The following is a 20874-nucleotide window of genomic DNA, read 5'->3' as shown; positions in this document are numbered from 1 at the left end:
TTAGAGAGGATTATTGAGATCAGAAATAGAAAATCCTAACATAAACAGTAATGAGTGTTAACAGGGGCTGGGGACTCTTCTGTGTGTGTTATAGGTATAGCATGTTCCCTCTTCACAACAGACTTACGAGGTAACTATTCTTATCCCCATTTTACAGTTTGGGAAACTGAGGCACAGAGAAGCTAACTAGCAATCCAATGTTACAGAGAGGGTAAGGAGCAGACCTCAAACTCAGAGCAGTCAATCCCCACTCTCTGTGAACATCTGTTCCCCACTAAGTCCTTTGTGAAACAGCTGTCCCCAAAACTTAAACATTCATTTTATTTAGATGGTAGATGGAGAGAATGTATACAAGAGATTATCTGAAACCTCTGCTGTCTCCCATTTACTCAGGTCCTCAAAAAGAAAACGATTCAGCAAATATTGAGTGTCTAATATATTCAAGGCATGAGCAGGATTCTTGCAAAGCCAATTCAAATCCTAACGTAAATATTGAGTTCCTTGTTACTGACTTAAGATCTCTTTCAACACACCCTTCACCACAGTAGAAACCTAATTCCTACTTGAATGACCAAACTTCACTACACACTGCTAAGGGCAACACTATGAGCACCGGGCCTTACGGTCTGTTAAGGTCGATGCCTGTGGCCTGCGTCACGCAAACTCACACTCTTCACGAACGGCCCCTCCTTCCACTGATGGAAACTCCACGTGACACCTTGTGAGTCCTAAAAGTGAGGGACTGGTCCTAGGATATAAAATAATTGGAGATGCTGGCTAACGTACTAGCCAGACACAGAGTAAATTCCAGCATTGTTAACCAAATTCTGGCAATTGTTTATGACCCCATCAACAGAACGTATTGTATTATCAACAGAAACCAAACCTGGACCTCTCAAAAGGGTCCATGGTATCTAAGCGACCGTGAGCCATGGAAGAAATGCCCGTAACTACTAAATAATTACTTTGACTGGTAATGCTCACTTTGTGCCATTAAGACTTGGGAGATATTTCTGCTGTTGGTTTCATGTTAGCCAAACCAGTGACTTTGGTGTAGATCCTCAACCAGGGGTGATTGTGCCCCGAGGGGACATTTTTGGCTGTCACCGCTAGGGAGGGTTGCTACTAACATCAAGTTCGTGGAGGCAAGCAAGGGATGCTGCAAAGCATCTGACAATGCACATGACAGCACCTCCAGCAAAGAATTCTCCAGCTCAAAAGGTCAACAGGGCTGAGGTTTTGAGAAACCCTGGTGTGGCCCGGTGCTCCATCTCTCAATTCTTCCATTCAATGGTGAGAATGCATACTAGAGTGAAATTTCAAAATCTTAAATGTTTTGCCCAAACGCACACCACATGCAAACACTTTCAGTCCTCTTTGGCATGGAGGTTGCACGTGTCCTAGGAACTGGGTGCGTGGGATGGACAAGGAGATAAATGCACACCGGCCCTTCCTGTCTCTGAACTTCTCTCCTCTCCATGCCCTGCTTAAAATTTTTTCCTATATCAGCATTATCTCTCTTCTCAGCACAGAGTTACTCAGGACTTCAAGTAGAAGAGCCAGTTTAAAATTTTGCCTAGGGGGCTTCCCTGGTGGCACAGTGGTTGGGAGTCCGCCTGCCAATGCAGGGGACACGGGTTCGAGCCCTGGTCCGGGAAGATCCCACATGCCTGGAAGCAACTAAGCCCGTGCGCCATACCCACCCGCTCACTGCAACTAGAGAAAGCCCACACGCAGCCAAAAATAAATAAATTAAAAAAAAAAAATTTTGCCTAAAATGCAGTTCCAGGCTCTTCACAATCAAACAGCTAAAGGAGGGAAAGAGAAGGGAGGACAGTAGGACAAGGACAGGAACTTAACTCCCTCCAGGTTAGTTCGGTTTGTGAAACTTTGTGATATTCCAAGGCCAGACTAGGGCCTTCTTCTGACGTCCCATCACCCCGCCCTCTGCTCGTCACAGTCTCCGTCACAAAATGATATACTTTTTTAAAAAAAGTATCACCCTAAACCACACTTATAAAATGTGAAACAAGGAAATGGAAAGCTCGTGGTTTTTAATGAGCTTCACCTAAGGTCTCTCAAACTTAAGACATCAATCACATACAGTAAAAAGTACATTTACTTTCAAATGTCATAGAAACCTAATAGCTATTTATGACAATTCCTCCTCTGGTCTGTACATTGGTGGTTTATTGGTATCTTTCTTTCCTTCTTTCTCTTCCTTCAGCTTGATTCCCATTCATTCACCCCTTCCACAAATATCCCCTGGGTTATCTTGCTGTCTTCTGCAGAGAATCCAGATAGAAAGTGGGAACATTCCCACCTCATGGGAACCCAGAGAGCCATCCTCTTTCTCTTCCTTTTTGGGGCTGGGGAGGCTCTCTCTTCATAGGGTGAGGACCAACCTGGAGAAACAGGGGAACAGAACTTTCTTACTAGGAATATCTAAACGTCACCTCTCAGATAGTCCCCAAACCCACCACTCCTGTACCCTACTGAGTGTTCCTTCAAGAAGTGCTACTTCTTGCTAACCTGTGCAGATGGGCTTCTCTTGATTTTAATAAAATCAAGAAGATCTGTCTCATGTTACTCATGGAGCTTCCAGCTCTCTACATTTGTGTATTAAAAGTTTAAGTGGACCAAGGGGGTGAGTGATGCCAGGGACTAGATTTAAGCTGGACTGAAATTCTGTGAACCTCTTTGACAATAATATTTCCCCTCTCTGGCTCTGGAACCGCATGCGCACCCACGAAGTACGGATAGCTACCACCATCCCCTACAGTCAGCGTCAGGAAATCAGCAAGATCTGGCTATGAGTTTGCGTTTTCATGCCTCCTTAAATCTCAGGAAGCAATATTTCGGGGGGGGGGGGGAAACACACTGTTCAGCTCGAAAATTTCCTCTAGATGGTGAAAGGAAAATGCCATCCCTCGGCTTCCACCCCGAGAAGAACGCGGCAGGGCTGCCTGGGCTTTGCTAATAAAAGCGGAAAATGTAAAGGGCTTGGTGGTGAGTGGCTTTCGTCCTTGGCCGGAGCAATGAGATCACGATTTTCACAAAGGACAAGAACCGCCGCTGCCGCCACTGCTGAAGCTGCTGCTTCCCCTCCCTGCGCGGGTCCCGCATGACATCACCGGTGAGCTCCTGCGGGTGGGGGGAGAGAAGGCTTTGCCAGGGACTCAGCCCCAGCCCAAGGAGGATAAACACGGAATAACAAGGATACGGGGGGGTGGGGGGGGAGGGAGAGGGAGAAGGAAAAAGCAGGACCAAGTTTCCTACCACCACCCTGAACGTGTGTAAGGGGTGGGGTGTTGCACGGGCACCGAGTCCTTAAGCAGCCGCACCCCAAATTCCGTTCCCGCATCGCACACTCCACCCTCCTTCAACTCCCAATTCCAAGTCCAACAAAAACCGACATCCAAAGCGGCCTGGGAAGTCGCCTTGAGAGGCCCAAGGGGGACGGCAGAGAGGATCCCGGGGACTGGGAGGGACCACGACGCCCGCGCCTCCTTGGGGGAGTGGGGGGAAGGCGGTCGCCGCTGCGCCCCCGCCCGGCCCAGCCAGCGGTGCCTCCCCCGCCAGGCAACAGCGGCCAGACTCTCCTCCGTGCCAGGAGCCGAGACGGCGGCGCAGGGGGAGGAAGGCGCCTCACCTTACCCCCGATGAGGGGCGGGTCATGCCATGGCAGCGCCCGCGAGCCACAGCGGCGGCGGCGGCGGCGAGCGGAGCCCAACCAGCAGCCCCCGGAGCTCGACAGTGGCCGGGGACGCCGCGGCGGGAGCCCGAGACGGCCGGGACGTGGGAGCCAGGAGCGCATCGGTGACGGTCCTCGGCCTCCCTCCGCTTGAGGACTACGAGTGCAAAATCTGCTACAACTACTTCGACGCAGACCGGCGCGCGCCCAAGCTGCTGGCGTGCCTGCACACCTTCTGCCAGGAGTGCCTGAACCGGCTGCAGCTCCGCGCCGCCGCCGCCGCCGCCACCGCCGCGCCCGAGCGCCCGCTGCGCCCGCCGCCCTGGCACGGGCCGCCCAGCGCCATCGCTTGCCCCATGTGCCGCCACCGCACGCCGCTGCCCGACAGCCGCGTGTACGGCCTTCCCAACAACACCAAGCTCGCCGAGGCCTTCCCGCTGGCACTACGCGCCGCGCACGACCCGCTGCCCCAGGACCGCCTCCCGCCGCTGCCCGCGCGCCGCCCAGCGCCCGCCGCGGCCCCGTCGCCCACCCCGGTCCTGCCGCTGCCGCCGGCGTCCGCCGAGGACGCGGCCCGAGGACCAAGCGCCAGCGCCGGCCTGCGCGCCCCGGGCGCCTACGAGAGCTGCCAGAACTGCAAGCGCGCCGCGCTCACCGCCGGCTGCGTGTGCGTCGTCTTCTCCTTCCTCTCCATGGTGGTGCTGCTCTTCACCGGCCTCATCTTCGTCAACCACTACGGCGGCGGCGGCGGCGGGCCCCCCCCGGGGGGCGGGACGTCCCCTGATGCGGCCCCGGCAGCCGGTTTGCCCTTGCCTTCGCCCGTGGGGCCCATCTGCCTGTCGGTGGCCAGCATCCTGGCGCTCTTCTCGGTCGTCGTCACTTGGGTTATCTGCTGGCTCAAGTACCGGCCCGAGGGCGCGGCCACGGGCTCGGCTGCGGGCGGCGGCGGCGGCCCGAGGGCGCGGGCGGTGGCGGAGGCGGGCGGCGCGCGGAGGAGCGACACGTAGTGGGGCCGCACGCCTGGCCTCCCTCCCATACCTCCAGCGCTGTCCGAGAGGAGGGGGCCTCTGGCCCGGTGCGCTCGAGCTTCTCGGCCCTCTGCGGAGGGCGGCCCCCGGCCGCTCACCCCCTCACCGCCCGGTCACGGCAGAGCTTCGGTTTTCCGCGTCTTTGGCCTTTCAGGCCCACATTTCCGCGCTGGGCCAGAGAGGGAAACCGAGGAGGCGGGGATGCCGGTGGCAGTCCCATCTCCCTGGACTGTGCAAGGTCAACTTCCGCTTCATGCACCACCCTCATCCTCGCCAGAGTGCACAGCCATCCCTCCCTGGGGTCCGAGGATTTGCAAAAAGAGGAGGAAGGAGGAGTGGGATGCCCGCTGCCCCGCCTGGACGCTGGTTTTCTGGCTGCTGTGACTTGAGAGTTTCTTTAAGGGTATAGGTGCGCGCTCACGTCTGCAGCAGTTGTGAATGGACCTGAATTGTCCAGAGGAAGCATGAATGAGATGTAAACGTGAAAGGTTTCCCTGCTTCCTGGAGGCCCTGGAGAGTGAGTGAGCCAGAGCGCAGAGAGCGACGTGCAACCCCCGGGGGCACGACGCTGGCGTGAGTTGGGAGGCTGCACGGACCAACAGTCCGCATCAGTGCGCGATTGGGCAGGTGCTCAGCGCGCGTGCGCACTCACATGTGCCGCTGGAGTCTTCGGAGCAGAGCAGGGGTGGCGCACACAGGGCGGTGGATCCGTCTGCTAGCGGCCCGACAGAGTCCAGAAGTTCCATCTCCTGGAAACTTGTGATTGTTTTATTCACGGTGTTGCTACCAGGAAGTCATTTCATCTTCTGTAACTGGGCTCAGGGAGCTTAACGAACCCGTTCTCTCTTCTCTTCTCAAAACTGACTTACTGTTGCCCCCACCTGGAAGATATTGAAAGCTATTCACGCGGAAAAGAAACTGTAGGCTCCCCCTGCCATTTTTCTTAATTTCATTTTTAAAATAATTTATTTTAGAATATATAAATCTGGAAATTTTGTGCATTAAGATTTCTGGAAAAGTTGTTTGATAAGCAGTAATATTTCTCCCGTACCTCTAGTCCAAATACATTCCAAAAGTCGGGGAGGCAGTAAAGGCGTGTTGGTAATTGATTCAAGATTTTATACTGTGAAACAACTGACTTTCAATTATCTGATCAAATAGAAAATACTGCTCAAAAAACGAAACTGACAAATCAACTGACAGGTCTTTCTTCCTTTGATTACAAATATATATTATACTTATCAGAAAAATATTATTTTGAATTCAGCTGTTTGATATTATTAGAAATCACTGAAATGTTCACATCTGATCACATTAGATGAAAAAGAATACGTACCTATCCAATTTTGTAACTAAAAAGATGAATTGGGAGTGTATGTTGCAGGTGGATTAGATGTTTTTTAAAGAAAAATAAAACCTGAATTGTTCCAAATGTATTTTATATGAAAACATTCTTTATTCCATCTTTTGAAATTTGGAATAAGACAAAGTTTTCATGCCTAAAAATCTCAGAAGCTACTGAGGGTATGCTATTATTCCTCATGTATTTATGCAAGCTGTCTGCATGATACCTTGACACTATTAACTGAACTTGAATGGAGCATTTGTATCTATCATAGAGTGAAGTAATTTATGGGCCATTGATAAGTGGTATGGCTGCAGTTTAGGAAGTGCAATATGGTATGTTTTGTGTCTGCACTGTCAATAAAAACAAGAAGCATTTATAGAAAAAACCTGTTTTCATGAAACTTATTTCATGGGGAAATTGCTCTGAGTTATTTTGGTGGCACTTCTTTTCCTGAAATACACATCCTCATCCAAATTCTATCAATAATTTCACATTTTGAATAGGGCTGAGAGAGAAATAACTCACATGTGGGAGTACACTGCAAAGGCATTTCATGGAATTACTTCTAGGGTTTAACGGAATTCCTGAAGGCCAAGTGAGATCTGTTGTATTTTAAAGACTTACCCAATCCACTACTATAACATTCCCCTAAAACTAAACTCTGTCAGATTTTGTTCTCAGTTTCTGCAAAATGTTTTCAGTTTCCTAATACTAAGAATCACATTTCAGAGATTGGTTTTAATTTACTTTTACCTCCAACAAATAACGTGTTATTTTTATTTCTGTATTCATTTTAATCTTTTATCCTTTGTTTACCTCCAGTGCCGAGATTCTGCTAGTATTCACAACTGTTTAGTTGTACAAGTGCAATTACACATATATATGTGTAGTTACTAGAATGTACATGCTAGTAACAGAACTTGGCTTTGTGGATGTAACCCTATGTACATGTGGGCACACACATGTGTTTGTTATTTCATTCCCTTAAATTGGCAACCTAGAAGTTTGTCTAAAGTTACCTGGGGACCAGCTTGCTTCTTACGGAGTTTATTTATGTTCCACAGAGGAAGGTACAACAATGACATAAACTGAATTATTCCTCATAAATGAGAAAGAGATCTTTGAATTGCCTGAGTCACAACACAAGCCACATTTTGCTTCTTTCATAGGTTGCAGATGTAAATCTCTTGTAATGAGAAATTTGAATAGTTTAAAATCAAATATATATAATTAGTAGCTCAGTACCTGAACATGGAGAGATTATTTTTTCTTGGCTAACTTGGTTTTATTGCTAATTTCTGACTTCTTTATCAGGAATTGAATGGCAGGATGAGGCGATGGAAAACATTTTTCCAACTTCTAGTGGTTTTCTGGCATGCAGCTGTTTCCCCATTTTGCAGATGTGATTTCACCGTTCCTGCATCACAGGGAAAGTCCTGGTATACCAGCATCTTAGACAGAGCATGAGTTTAGCAGAAATTGTTTAAAAGACCAGTGAGTTGTCTGGAGGGCTCCTGTGACAGTGGAGTACTTTTCTCTCTTCTCATGGAAATTCTCATCTTCTCGGAAGAGCGTGACTCAACCCTGGGCACATCTCCAGCTCATGAGTATGAACTACTAGTAAAATCACTGCAAAAAGCCCGACCTTGTCTGGCCTGAATACCTGCTCAAGAACTCGTGGTTTCCATGGCCCAGATTCTGCTTAGGTTCTGAGACTGCTGGTTAGAATTATCTTGAGGTTTTTATAGAATCTAAATTTCAAGTGAAAGAAACTCATCTTGTCGGTGATAGATTAAATACTTGGCCTCTAAATGTAATATGATTTGGTGAACTGTGTCCACATCCATAAAGAGCCTTGGTTTGGGTTCTAAAGACCAGTAATTTTACCCAGCAGATATTAATCTGAATAATGGCTCTCTCCTTTCTTGGAAGGACCTTGGCAAGTTATTTAACCTCTTTGAGCCTCAGGTTCCTCATCTGCAAAACGGGAACAAAAAGAATCAGCCCTGCTTTCCTTCTGGGGTTGGCATAAGGATTTGTATACATAGGAGGGTATATGGGTGAAAATGCTTTGGAAACAAGCCCTATGTGGATCTTTAGTTTTGTTTTCATTCAGGTTTGCAAGGGTCTAATATCACCTCCTCAGAGAGGTTTGTCCTCACCACTCTATCCCCAAGAGAATATCTATTGACGTTTTATTTTCTTCTTAACACTACTATCTGCAGTGGTCTTATTTATTTGTTATATGCTTTATCTCAATCTCCTGCAACCAGAATGTAAAAACAAGGGCAGAAACCTTGTCTGGTCACCCACTCTATCCACAAAGCCTTAGCCAGTTTTTGGCATATGCTAAGTGGCAGATAACTAGTCTGTTGACTTGGCTTAATGGGAAACCCTGGACTGAATGTTAAGTGACTTGGCTCCCTTTTCTCACACTTCCCCTCAATAACTCCTGAGACCCTGGGGGACTTAGGTAAACAATTGCTTTCCCCCGACTTCATAAGGAATTTTGAAAGGTGAAAAAATATACCAAAAAGCACCTTGAGTTATGAGAAAAATCAGTTCTATTACAGCAAAACTCTAACTGCAATATAGTCAGTGACAGGAGACAGTGGAGAGACCAGAAGACATTTGGCCTCCATTTCCGATCATTTTCTGCATTGTAAGATTTCAAGGTATGAATCCTTTTGGCTACCTTCTTTATAAGCACGTCTGCCCCATCCCCTCCAAAGCTAGCAGCACCTACATAGTTGGGATAAGCTTACAATGCAGTGAAATTTCCCCACAACATTGAGAGCAAGATCGATTAAATTTCTCATTATGTGTTACTCCCCGTTTTACTAATTCTTCAATCTTTGCCACTTTAAATAAATTATCCTTCATAGACTTGCTAAATTTATCATCTCAGTAGCTGAGTAATCCCCTATTAATCTGTGATCCAACTCATCCTCTTTAATCATTTAATTCCCATTAGCTAATATTTGTATTTTAAATTTCTGTTATGATACAAAGATGATTACCTTCATGCCATGGGCATTGAACTGCATCCCTGTTAAAGGTAAATAGCATACTTCTTCCTTTGAAACAATACGTTTTTATTGTATATGTTATAGCGTAAGTTTGTGGAATATCAAGTATTTACTACAGTAAATATTTATGAAATGAGTACTAGAAATGACTGTAGCCGGATCTTGGTTCCAAGTTATGTGAATGAAGAAATTATGAGAGAGATTTTATCTATCTTTTGCTAGATCTCTTTTCATTGTGCATTTAAGAAAAGCTTTGTAATACATACCATTAGCATTGTTTCTATCCATTGATCAAACTCGCAGCTTCCCTTCTCTTACCCAAAAGTAAAACATGCCAAAGAGAGGCAAGTTTGCTTCTGTGATAAATTCCCCATCATGCTTGGTTATCAAATACATTCAGGGAAGTAAGAGTGTTCAACTTCCAAGAATATTCCTAGGAGCTCAGGAAGAATGTGCACACTTCCTTTAGAAAAAATTGTCTTTGCATGTAAAATTGGATTATCTTTGGCTTAGAAATACCACATCTCCATGGGGTGGAAGAGGGGGTAGTGCTGAAGTAGGAAGAAAGAAGGTAGAGAAGATGTGCAAAAAAGTTCTCCTAACCCCTAGTATTACAAACACACATTCCGAAATAAACGGGAGAGAAAGTGTTTCATCGCTGCAAGAAGAGAACACTTTTATTTCAGCAGTTATTATTTCAAGAACCATGGTAATAATTGAGTGGCTCAGCTATCTCTTACCACAATGACAGTACTCTCTATCATATGGAAATGATACTTTGATAAGATTTATATGTCTACTGTGTGTGCATTTAAAAATAGTTTCTAGTCAAACTTGGGAGGTGGAGAGCAATTGCACCTGACTTGCAGCTTGGGGCGGGGGCGGGGGCGGTGGGTGAGGTGGGGAGGGGAAGGATTAACTTCAAGTTGTCAAGCAGACAGTTTTTGCTTGGAAGAAAATTTGGGACTGAACTCTGCAAGGAAAAGATTTGTCCCTAGAGTCAATTTCTTATTAAATTCACACACAGCAAACTTATTTCCTGATTGGAGCCTTAGCAGAGGTTCTCAACTCTGGCTGCAGTTTAGAATTACCTGGAGCGCTTAAGAAAAAAAAAAACAAAAAAAAAAACCAAAACGCGGAAGCACCCGTCCCGCCCCCGGAGACATTTATTTAATTGGTCTGGGAGTAGGGGTGGGGGTGGGGAGGGGAGGCGCAGCAGTAGTTTTTAAAAGGCGCCCCAGGTGATTCTACTGAGCAGCAAGATTTGAAAGCCATTATACTTCACAACGTTTTTTATTGAAATGCGACGTTCTCCCCAATCCCACTTTAATGAACTAAACGCCGCCAGGTTTCTTAGAAAATGGGATTGTGGACTAATGCTTGGATTTTGGAAATGGCCATAATTTGGATAACTATTTGTTGCTCTGGCTGTTCCCTCTGACTCTCCACACACACACACACACACACACACACACACACACACACGCACACACTCACACTGTTGACTTTGTATTCCCAGGAAAGTTAGGTAAATATTTGCCTCCTAATCGCGCGCGCTCGTGATCTTTCCTAATGTGGCGGGGATGACGGCTGCGCCTCCGCACATTACAGGGCTTTTCCGTGGGCTCCCCTCGGTCCCTCAAAATAGGGGTGTGCTTTCCAAGTCAAAATCCAGTGACAACGTGGGGATTTGAGGGTGGATTATGTGGATAACCAGGAAAGTCTAGAGGTTAAATTAACAAAACCTCGCCAGTTGACAGCTGTGGGTGTCATCGCCCGTGACAGCTGAAGGGGAAGCTGCTGGTCACCAACAGGTGTGGACGTGCGAGCAGATCCAGAGCAGAGAGTAGTGTTTTAAGATATTCGCTAGGAGAGTTATTACATTCTTTCAAAAGACCCTTCCGAGTAGCCGTTCAGCGTGCAAATTAATTCCACACTCTTGGATCCAGGTGTAAAGGGATTTGCGCTGAGACCCAGCGGCCAGCGGGCGGTGGGAGGAGGGGGATTACCTCGATTTCTCTGCGTTTGAACGCGGAGGCCCGAGGTGGCTCGTAGCTGAACGCAAGAACTATCCGGAGAAAAGTGCGGGCGCGGGGACCGCCGAGGGCAGCCACCGCGACAGGTCCCCGGGGAGGCTCCTGGGCGGGCGGGGTGGAATCCGCATCCTGGGGCTGGCCTGTGCCCGCCCCCGCGCAGCCTCCTGGGCTGGAGAGAACTCGAGGCCGCCCGGGGCGACAGGCTAGTCCCCGCACAACTGGGCCAACGACAACGACTTAAGCGTGTCCCTTTCGCAGCCCCCGACCTCAAACCCCAGCCCAGTAACCCCCAAGCTTGCGATCCCGAAGGGCAGGCCGGGGAGAAGTCGAAGACACAAAGACGCTGTCACCAGCCCATTCGTCGCGCGCGGGGAAACCAGCTGGCACGGTACCTTGCAAACCCAGCCACTCGACATCGCTGCTTAGCTTGTTTATTTGTTTTGTCTTTGTATGGAAACTGGTCTTCAGCCCTAACTCTCTGGATTCTGTGACGTCCCGATTTCAGGGTCTGAAGGTCTATGATCCAGTCGTGTCCTTACCATCTTTGGCTGTCCACCGGCCCCCCCAGCGCCCGCCCCATAGCTCTCGGTTCGCATCTATCTTCCTTCCTCCCTCCCTCCCTTCCTTCTTTCCTTCCTTCCCTCCCTCCCTCCCTCCTTTCCTCTTGTCCCCGCTGCGGGGCTTGCGGGATCTTAGTTCCCCCACTGGGGACTCAACCCGTCCCCGCAGTGAAAGCGCGGAGTCCTAACCACTGGACCGCCAGGGAATTTCCCGCATCTATTCTTAAAAAGAGCAGAGAAGCCCCAAATATGTAGGTTAAGAAGAAAGAGACACCGAGTGCGGTGGTTGCGGGGAGTGGAGTCGCTTGTCTGTCCGTCATTTCTCTGCTGCTTTTTGGTCCGCAGCCCGGCTTCTCCCCCGAATCCTAGCCCCGCGGGGCTCCGAAACCCGCTCCCGCCTCCCGCTGCCTTCCGCATTGTCCCCACGGCTTTCAAAGACGCAAAAGGTGTCCTGACAAACCTTCCCATTGTCCGGGGGGCGGGTCAGCGGGACGTGGACGCGAAGGGTTGGGGGCTTGGAAACACCTTAGGCATCTTCGGGTTTCCTCTTGGAAATTCCTCGCAGTTCCCCGCGGGGGCGGCGCTGGCATCCTACCCCAGACCTTCCACCACCACGAGGCGGTCCACAAGACGGAGAGGCTCGCCACACGGCTAGGGGCCTAGGAGGACTTCAAGAAGCCCGGCCCACGCCACGTTCCAAATATAGCGCTGATCCGCAGGGAGCAGGAAGATTTGGAATCTTTCTGCCAATACTCACCAGCTGCCTGCCACTTGTCCGGCCCGAATTAGGGGCGGCTGGATGATGCTAAGTGTCTCAGGTTCTTCTCCGCATGGAAATATAGGCTAATAAACTCTGGGAGTAAGAAAACGGGTTGTTTCAAATAAGCAAAAATTTTAAAGTGGGATTGTTTCATTGGAAGGTTTTAAAAAGGGAACTGAATGGGAGTAAATTTCCAAATAATTTTCAATCGAGATAAGATAGATCAGTGCCTCCCAGAGGCATTAAAGGTAACTTTTGTTGAAATTTATTTACAACCAGAACAGGGCAAACAATGAGAGGTAAAGTATTTAACCAGCTCCCAGATTCCATCCCTTTGGGGTTCGATGCCAGCGTTAGAAACCTGTAGGGCTTTCTAACTGAACAGGAGTGGCAACACCACATTGTCGGGGGTTTAAATCTTAGTTTTGTTGCTTCCTAGCTGTGTGACCTAGAGCAAGTTAAGTAATGTCTCTGGTCCTTTCTTTTTTCTCATTTTAATTGGATACAATCTAGGTTTTTTCAAGCAGTAAGTAAATTAATCTCTGTAAATGGCTGAGGATAATGCCAGTACCTATGAAGTGCTCAATACACATATGCTATTACTCTTATATAATGTTTTATTACTATTATATAATTATACAATGATAATGTGCCAGTATGATTAAGTGCTGTTGTCGCCACACAATTTCCCCAGTTCTCCCAAGATGGGGAACCCAAGCCTCTAGACCAAGGGGTGCCAGGCTTTCTGAGCACTCATGCTGCCAACCCCAGGACACCGGGCATGTTCTGAGAAGTCTCCTGGAAAGTGTGGTCTGATTCCTGGGAGGGAGCCTGGGACAGGTGATGGAGAGATGGCTTAGCAGCTTGTAGTGGTGGGGAGAGGTTGTGGCACCAGAAAAGCCTGACCTCCCTACCCTGGTACTTTGATAACTGGTACCTTAAAAGCGTTTGTTCCAAGTGTTGATTTTATCCATCCTTTCTCCCATCACCCTGCACTTCTGTAATGTGTGAGTGGGCAAAGTCCTATCTCTATTTCTTGTTTTTAACATAAATGAATTCTAAAACCTTGGGAGCAAACTAAATGACTTATTCTTAAGTCAACTCTCTGTATCCCGGTAGCCCCTAGTATACAAGTATCTCTCCCATGACCACATATTCTGGAACAGTGAAATTGGAGATTCAGACCACTTTTCCCAGTGCAAATGTGTCCTTCAAATTAGAAACAGTCATTCCTTGTTGTCTACAATGAACCCACCTTGACTAACATCAATTAGGATTTTAAAAATCAGCAATATCTTAGTCATAATGTTTCTTCAGTATTTTGTTATTCTCTCTCCCCCTTCCCTTTTCAGTCTTCAAGCAATCCTCTTTCCTTCCAGGACTTTTCATTTTCTTCTCTTTTGTCTGTCTCTGAAAACTTCTGTTTTTAGGGTACTTTCCTGCTTTTTGAGCTCAGGAATCTTCTTTGATTTCTCCCTCCTGGAGTGACTTGCCAATCTCTCCACAGAGTTCACAATGCTCCAGGATCTAGCTCCTGCCTTCCTGGGTCATCCTGCCCAAATGAAACCACACCATTTGCTCCTTTCTGAAACTGGGGCTTCCTCACCAATCAGAGGAGGAGAGTGCATGCCTCCTCCCCTACTTGGAAATGTGACCTTGTTTTGAGGGACCTTTGATTATCGTTTCTATTACAGGGATGACTCTTATGATCTCATTGTAACAGGACAGCCTGGGCTTTCTGAGAACCTCCTCAGCCTGCTTTGGAGATAGAAAACATAGGTCTGGGCTTCCCTGGTGGCTCAGTGGTTGAGAATCTGGCTGCTAATGCAGGGGACACGGGTTCGAGCCCTCGTCTGGGAAGATCCCACATGTCGCGGAGCAACTAGGCCTGTGAGCCACAACTACTGAGCCTGTGCGTCTGGAGCCTGTGCTCTGCAACGAGAGGCCGCGATAGTGAGAGGCCCTCGCACCGCGATGAAGAGTGGCCCCCGCTTGCCGCAACTAGAGAAAGCCCTCGCACAGAAACGAAGACCCAACACAGGCAAAAATAAATAAATTAATAAATTAATAAAAAGTGCTTAAGTAAAAGACTATGAAAATCATGCATAAAAAAAAAGTTGTTAAAAGAAAACATAGGTCTGAGGTGCTACAGGGATTCCCTTTCCACGTGGGCCTTCTTACCTCTGCTGCAGGTACACACTGTTTCTCTTTTTCTCCCTTACTAAGTAGCTCCAAAATCTAGTAAGACTTTATCAGTAGTTTTCTGACAAGTAAGAACTGCTCCCTTTTGCTGAGTAGTATTTCTGCTACCATTCTGAGAAAGCCATGGCCTCCTTTCAAGCCCCCACTGCAGGGCTGCATGCTGTTGTCTCTACTTTATCTGCTGGTTCCCTTGATCCCAGACTTTCGCAGGGAAAGGTGTTTTCAAAGCCTTCCTATTAATAACGTGTGAAGCCTTGTGAAGACATTCTCTCCTGAATGGTCCTGCTGGTATCTTTCGCGTTTACCTCACAAGGCCATCAGCTGGGGAAGGATGACTGCTTCACTAGGGTCTAGGGATCCTCTGGAGGAGTTCTTCCTTTCCCCTTCCCCTCAGAGTGGTGGCAGCTGCTGGGAGTCATTCAGGAGGGACACGCACATTAGCCCCACCCTGTGGAGAAGGGCATTTCTAGTCTGCCCAACTTTTCTCCTGCCTGGAAGGACTTTTCTCCGGTTTGGGGAATGGGAATGACAGATCCCGGTGACTGCGGGGTCTGGATACCAAGAAGTTGGGCCTTCATTTTCTTTCAAATAGTAATGCAATTTTCAGACAATGGGCACTGAGAGGAAGACTCCCAAGCTCCTGCTGGATTTTTGAGCCACAGACGTGGGAAGGGAGGCGACAGGGAAATCTCGATCTCCTGACCCTCAACGGTGACGTCTGCCTTACTCCCAGAGGTGGAGTGAGGGATGGCTTCAAGGAAGCCTCCGTCTGTTGCTGGGAAGATTCAGTCCCCTGTCACCCCTTTAGTAGCCTGAATGAAGTGTCTTCAGAAAGAGGACAGTGGGAAACATCTGGAGAGACTTCAAGCCCCAAGAGGACCCAACAGCTGCCTCTTTCCAGGCAGAGCACCTCTGCAGGTTTAGCTGCCCAGGCCCGGCCCCGAGTATGCCAGAACTTCAGGATGCTCCACCCACTGGCAGTAGTAACTCCTTAAGGTGTTTTCTATCTACACGGTTTTTTCACTTTCTCCCTTCACCCTTTTCCTTCCTTCAGCAATCACTCCTTCCTACCTCCCTTCTCTGCAGGAATCTACCTCTACTGAACCTGCCCCGGCCTTTTCCGCTGAAATAGCAATGCCCCACTCCACCCCACTCCACCCCACTCCAAGGTTGAATACCCCTTCTCCCCCTAAGTCCTTCGAGCTTCGCCAGAGCTGAGCTGCATTCTTACAGTCAATCTCTTGACAAGTTACATTTATATTCTCTTTGGTTATTTTCTGGCACATCGGCTCTGCCAGGATGAGGACTGTGGTTTGTTTTCATCACAAGGGTAGCCCCAGCCCTCGGAAAAGCACGTAGTAGACGCTCAAGAAATATATGTGGAATAAATGCGAAGCTCTGAGACGGCTCTGGGAACACAGCCAGAAGACAGGCCGACCATTGGCGGGGTGGGGGTGGGGTGGGGGTGGGGGTGGGGGTGGGGGTGGGGGGGAGAGGCAGGGGGAGAGTAAGGTAATCAAAACTGCCCCAGGGAAAGGCTTCAAAGGCCAGGCTTGCAAGTGTCTCAGGCCCTGGAGATGACCAGTGAGTAAAGGAGCCTGAACATTTAGTGAAAATTTTCGGAGGGGGAATGAATGATTGAGAGAGTGTCGGACACGGAGTATGCTCAGCCCCCGCACGGAAGAAGCCGCAGGAAAGAGGGCGACGCTCCAGGCGCTGCTAAAGCCAGGAGGGTGGTGCTAGCCGGCCACCGCCTCGCTCACCTCTGGGCTCCGCCAGCGCGACCCAAAGCAGGACAGCAGGTCCCGCTTCTCCTCAGGCCATCGGGTCCCCAGGGCGTGCGCCAAAGCAGGCTGCTCCGGGCACCGCGCTCATGAGAGAAGCTCAGATTGCGCGTTGAGACTTTCCGCCTCCTGGGAAGGCTACGAAAAGCCTGCCCTCCAAGGACGCGGAAGGAGGCAAGGGCAGGCAGACCAGTCCTTTAGGGTACAGTAGGCTGAAGGCCCAACCTCCGACGCCAGGCTGGAGGTTGCAAAACCAAGAGAGGCACCTAGGAGCGCACCCTACGTCCTTCGGGGCCGGATCCTCGCTGTCCGATCTCAGAGAGGCCACGAAGAGGGCTTGCGCAGCACCCACCTCTTCCGCCATGGCTTCGGAAATAATTACCCTATTAGATTTGTGCCCTGAATTGCCCCCCCCCCCTTTTTTTAAAATCCGGCAGAATCTCTTTATGGGGCTCCAGCGGAAGCATCTCAGCTCCGATGTTCCAGGTTCAAGGTGCAGAGAGGACGGGACCTGCTAGGATGGCGTAGGAGGGGTTGGGGGAGGGTGAGAAGGAGCTCAGGCCGAGGGAATAATGCTGGACAGGTTGAGAGGGGTGGTCTCACAGACACCCTACCGCAGGACGCTTTCCGGAGTGAGCTCAAGGGTCCCTGCCCTCAGCGGACAGAGTGCAGTGGGGCTGCCTGGGAGGAAGCTGAATTTGGCGGCCCCATCTCCAGCCAGCTTTCCCACACGGGACCTGGAGGCTTGGAGCTTTCCTGGGTTTCTCTGCCAAGAACTAGAGCCCCACCCCTCCCACGCTCTCCTGCCCAATGCAGGCGTCCTCTTGCACCCTCCAGCGCCTGGGAGGATCTGGCCTCCTGGACAGCTTCTAAGGTCCTCCCCGCCCCGCCCCCCAGGGCAGCTCTCAGGGGCGTCCTCGGGGCGACAGGACTGGGTTTTCTTCTCTCCACCCCTGTCTCATTCGGGCTCCGCAGAATCGAGTTTTGTCCGGCTCATCCTGCGAGCCTCCGAGGGAAGAGGAGGGTGGGGCGCTGGGTGGGGAGCAGGGGACCGAAGAAACTGGCCGTGGGGTGTGTTCGAACGAGTCTGCTTGTGAGTTGCTGTGTGAGTAAACGAGCGAGTGCCCAGATGCGGGAGGGACCTGAGTGGGGGACACCGGGCTCTGTCGGGGCTCCGGGAACCGTCGCGCGGGCGCGCAGCAGGCTCTGGGCTCGGGGAGAGGCCTGGCGTGGCCCGGAGGGCCGCGTCCCCCCCGGCCGCCACTGCAGCGCCAGCCGGGAAAGGTGGACACGATGCGGACACCGTTGGCTTCTCGGCTCCTTCCCCAAAGGCGCTCCGGGAAGGGATTAGGCGCCCGCTGTACTTTCGCTTTGGGCCTGATTGATGCGCCCCGCGCACTAAGGGCTGCGTAATTAATAAAGATTACGCCCGTTTTGTCGAAACGTCCCTCTTAATGAATGGAGAGGAGGACGCGAAGGGTGATCTATTTGCATTTGGAAAATTCGCTCGGCGGTGCGGGCTTTGCACTGTGGAGGCGGCCGCTGGGACCCAGGCCACCACCGGACTGAGGTGTTCTCGTTCCGGATCGAGGTGTCCCCCATCCTGTTCCCCTCGCCTCGCTGTCTCGGGGACCTACTCCCTGGGACTCAACACCCCCTCCCCCAGTCTGCCATCACTCTAGCTCGGGTGGCCCTCCCTTTCCTCAAAGGACGCTGGGGGACCTGGCGGGCACTCCCGTCTCTCGCTCCTCCCGGCTCGCTCCCCGCTGCACCTCCTTACCGCTCCCCCTCCCGTCCAGAGGGGGCTTCCAGGAGCAGGGATCACTGATCCCTGGGCTTGGCCGGGGCTGCAGTCTGTGCTCTCAGGGAGGGGCCTGCGGGAAGAAAAGAGGCTAGCTTCGCATCCCTAAGGCCAAAGGCGCCCAGGAAAGGCTGGGAAGCCACCCCCGCGTGGGCATGTGCGTGTGTGCGAGTGTGTCTGTGTGTGAACCCATCTCGGGATGGATGTTTGTGTGTCTGTGTGGCTATGTATGCCTGTGCGTGGATTTCTATGTGCCTGTGCGTGTGCGAACACGTGTGTGAACGTGTGTGACTGTGTATGTCCCCGTGTGGGTCTTCTGTGTCTGTTTCTAAGCATCTTAGCGGTGCGTTTTGCTAAAATACCACCCTCTCTCCCGCCTTACTGTCCACCTGCTACAGCCTAGGAAAAAAAGGCCGTCTCTCTTTTGAGCTTCGCTGCATTAAAACACTCCCGCTTTCGCCGGAAACATTTCCTCCGGGTGTGGGGACCGAGTGCTTCCCACCCAGCAGGGGCTGGGGGCGGGCGTGTGGGGGACGCCGCGAGTGGCCGGCAGCGTGGAGGGCCCAGGAGCAGGGAGGCGGCTTCAAAGGTTTTGGTAACGACTCTTCTGCCTTTATTTATGCCCCTATTAATACAATATCCATCATGTAGATATTGATCTTTATCCTTTAAACTGATACACTGGGAATCAATTAGCCATGCAGATTACATTTCCTACATATCCAAATGTTAATCTTTCAGACTCTGGTCCAGTGACATATATTTTTGCAGCCAGATAGTATTAGATTTCGTTTAGAAATGAAAAGAAGAAAGGCTTTCTGAAGCTCATTCCTCTCGGGGCTACTTGTCTTAACTCTTGGCCGGGGCTGGGCGTTGGGGGTCGGGGACCAGGATGCCTCTCGCAGGGTTTTCTGGGGGGAAAAAAAGAAAGGCCACGAGGGTGACCTGCACGTGGGACCACCGAGGGGACCCGGGACAGCTTTCTGTAACAGGGCTCTGGGCAGCCGGTTAGGGCCGGGTCTGCACTTCTGTCCAACACTCGCTCCAGCTCAGACTTCTCCTGGCCGCTCCTTCCCATAACTTTGAGTTCGAGATGGTCAGTTTTCATCTTTTCAGGGTTTTCCCTTAGGATTCTCCTTACTCTAAACTTCTAAATCAAAAGTTTTCTTCCACTCCTCGTCCCCAAACCCAAGGTTAGATTAAAGGTTCATCCCCCAAAAGAGAAACTTTGTTTAGATGAGGAAATAGGTGTTTTCCTGGGGGAAGGGAAATGGAGAAAAAGTTTAAGACCTAGGAAGGAACCTAGCGTAAGTCCTATCTAGAGACTGGAAGGGCTGAGGCAGCCTATTTTGGTTGTGGTGACTTCTTTTCTTTTCTTTCTTTCTTTCTTTCTTTCTTTCTCTCTCTCTCTCTCTCTCTCTCTCTCTCTCTCTCTCTCTCTCTCTCTCTCTCTCTCTCTCTCTTTCTTTCTTTCTTTCTTTCTTTCTTTCTTTCTTTCTTTCTTTCTTTCTTTCTTTCTTTCTTTCTTTCTTTCTCCCTCCTCCTTTCCTCCTCCTCTTCCTCCTTCTTCTCCTTCTCTCCTCTTCTTCCTCCCCTCCACCTTTGAAAGGGTGGAGGGGGTCAGGAAATGACGTATCCCAGGGCAAGGGACCCCTCCTCTCCCCCGTACCAGGTGAGCTCCCAGGGGCCGCCCCGAAGTGGGTGGGCGTGGCCGGGAGGCAGACGGCGCACAACACTTCCTAATCATCTTCTTCCGTCCCTGCCAGCCCTCCTCAGGCTTTAGCCAAATCGTGCCCGGACTCCGCTCACGGAAACCTGGTCTCTTCCAGCTCCCCGCACTTGTTGCGTTTACTCCTCCGAGTTGGCTGGGCAGTCCCCGCTCCCGACCCGCTTTTAAAACCTGGGAACCGCAGGTCAGGGACTCACTCACAGCTCTGCTGCCTTAGGCTCCCGGGACCTCAGTGTGGCTCAGCTAGATACCCTGGGTTTGAACAGTCTCCCAGATCTTTCTTGCTCCTTGTGTCACCCGCCTCCCATTCCTCCCTCTAAAATCCACCTGGCAGAGAAACTTGCTTTGGGGGTTGAAGGGATTCAGGCCGAGAGGCGATGGCGGCTCATGGCGCTGGCTCAGTCACCGGGGCCACGGCGGAGTCTGAGAGAGACCTGGCCTGATCAAAGCGAAAGTCCTGTCAGTCCACCCCCTTCACTCCTTCCCCTTCCGCCCCCCCCCCCACGTCTCTCCTGCCCCACACCAGCAGAACACACAGTCCGGGCACTTCGTGTCCAGAAGCGCCCCCAGGCACCCTGGGGCAGGAGTTCCTGGCGTGGTCATTTGCTCTTCGTTCTGCTCCAGACGTCAAGGAAACCCAGAAGACCTCCCGCTTCCCCCAGCCCTCATGTCCACGTCCCCAGCTCTGCTCCCACCCCACTTCAGATCTGGCCTGTGCATTGCCTCTCCTCCTCAAGGCCCAGACTGCCCCCAATGCCAGCCAGTACCCCCTTTCCAAGACCCCTAAATCTTTACCTCCCCTCTCCCACCCCAGGATCCCTTCAAACGCGGCCCTGTGTGCTGGCATCTCATACACACACAAGCAGAGCAGTTACCGAATTTCTCTTGTAAACTTCAACACAC

General features: G+C 50.6%; 1 protein-coding gene across 1 annotated transcript; it reads left to right on the top strand.

Annotated features, from left to right (window-relative positions):
• Positions 1-3681: 3681 nt before the first annotated feature.
• Positions 3682-4701, top strand: LOC133100840 (RING finger protein 223). Its single transcript, XM_061205326.1, has one exon. The coding sequence runs from the start codon at positions 3682-3684 to the stop codon at positions 4699-4701; it is 1020 nt and encodes a 339-aa protein (XP_061061309.1).
• The last annotated feature ends 16173 nt before the right edge of the window (positions 4702-20874 follow it).

The sequence above is a fragment of the Eubalaena glacialis genome, chromosome 1 (assembly GCF_028564815.1).
Source record: "Eubalaena glacialis isolate mEubGla1 chromosome 1, mEubGla1.1.hap2.+ XY, whole genome shotgun sequence".
Taxonomy (NCBI): domain Eukaryota; kingdom Metazoa; phylum Chordata; class Mammalia; order Artiodactyla; family Balaenidae; genus Eubalaena; species Eubalaena glacialis.
The sequence above is the reverse complement of the archived record's forward strand: the minus strand, read 5'-3'. Positions and strand labels throughout refer to the sequence as shown.

Coding starts and splice junctions, on each gene's coding strand:
- LOC133100840 (XM_061205326.1), top strand. CDS start 3,682: ATGGCAGCGCCCGCGAGCCACAGCGGCGGCGGCGGCGGCGAGCGGAGC.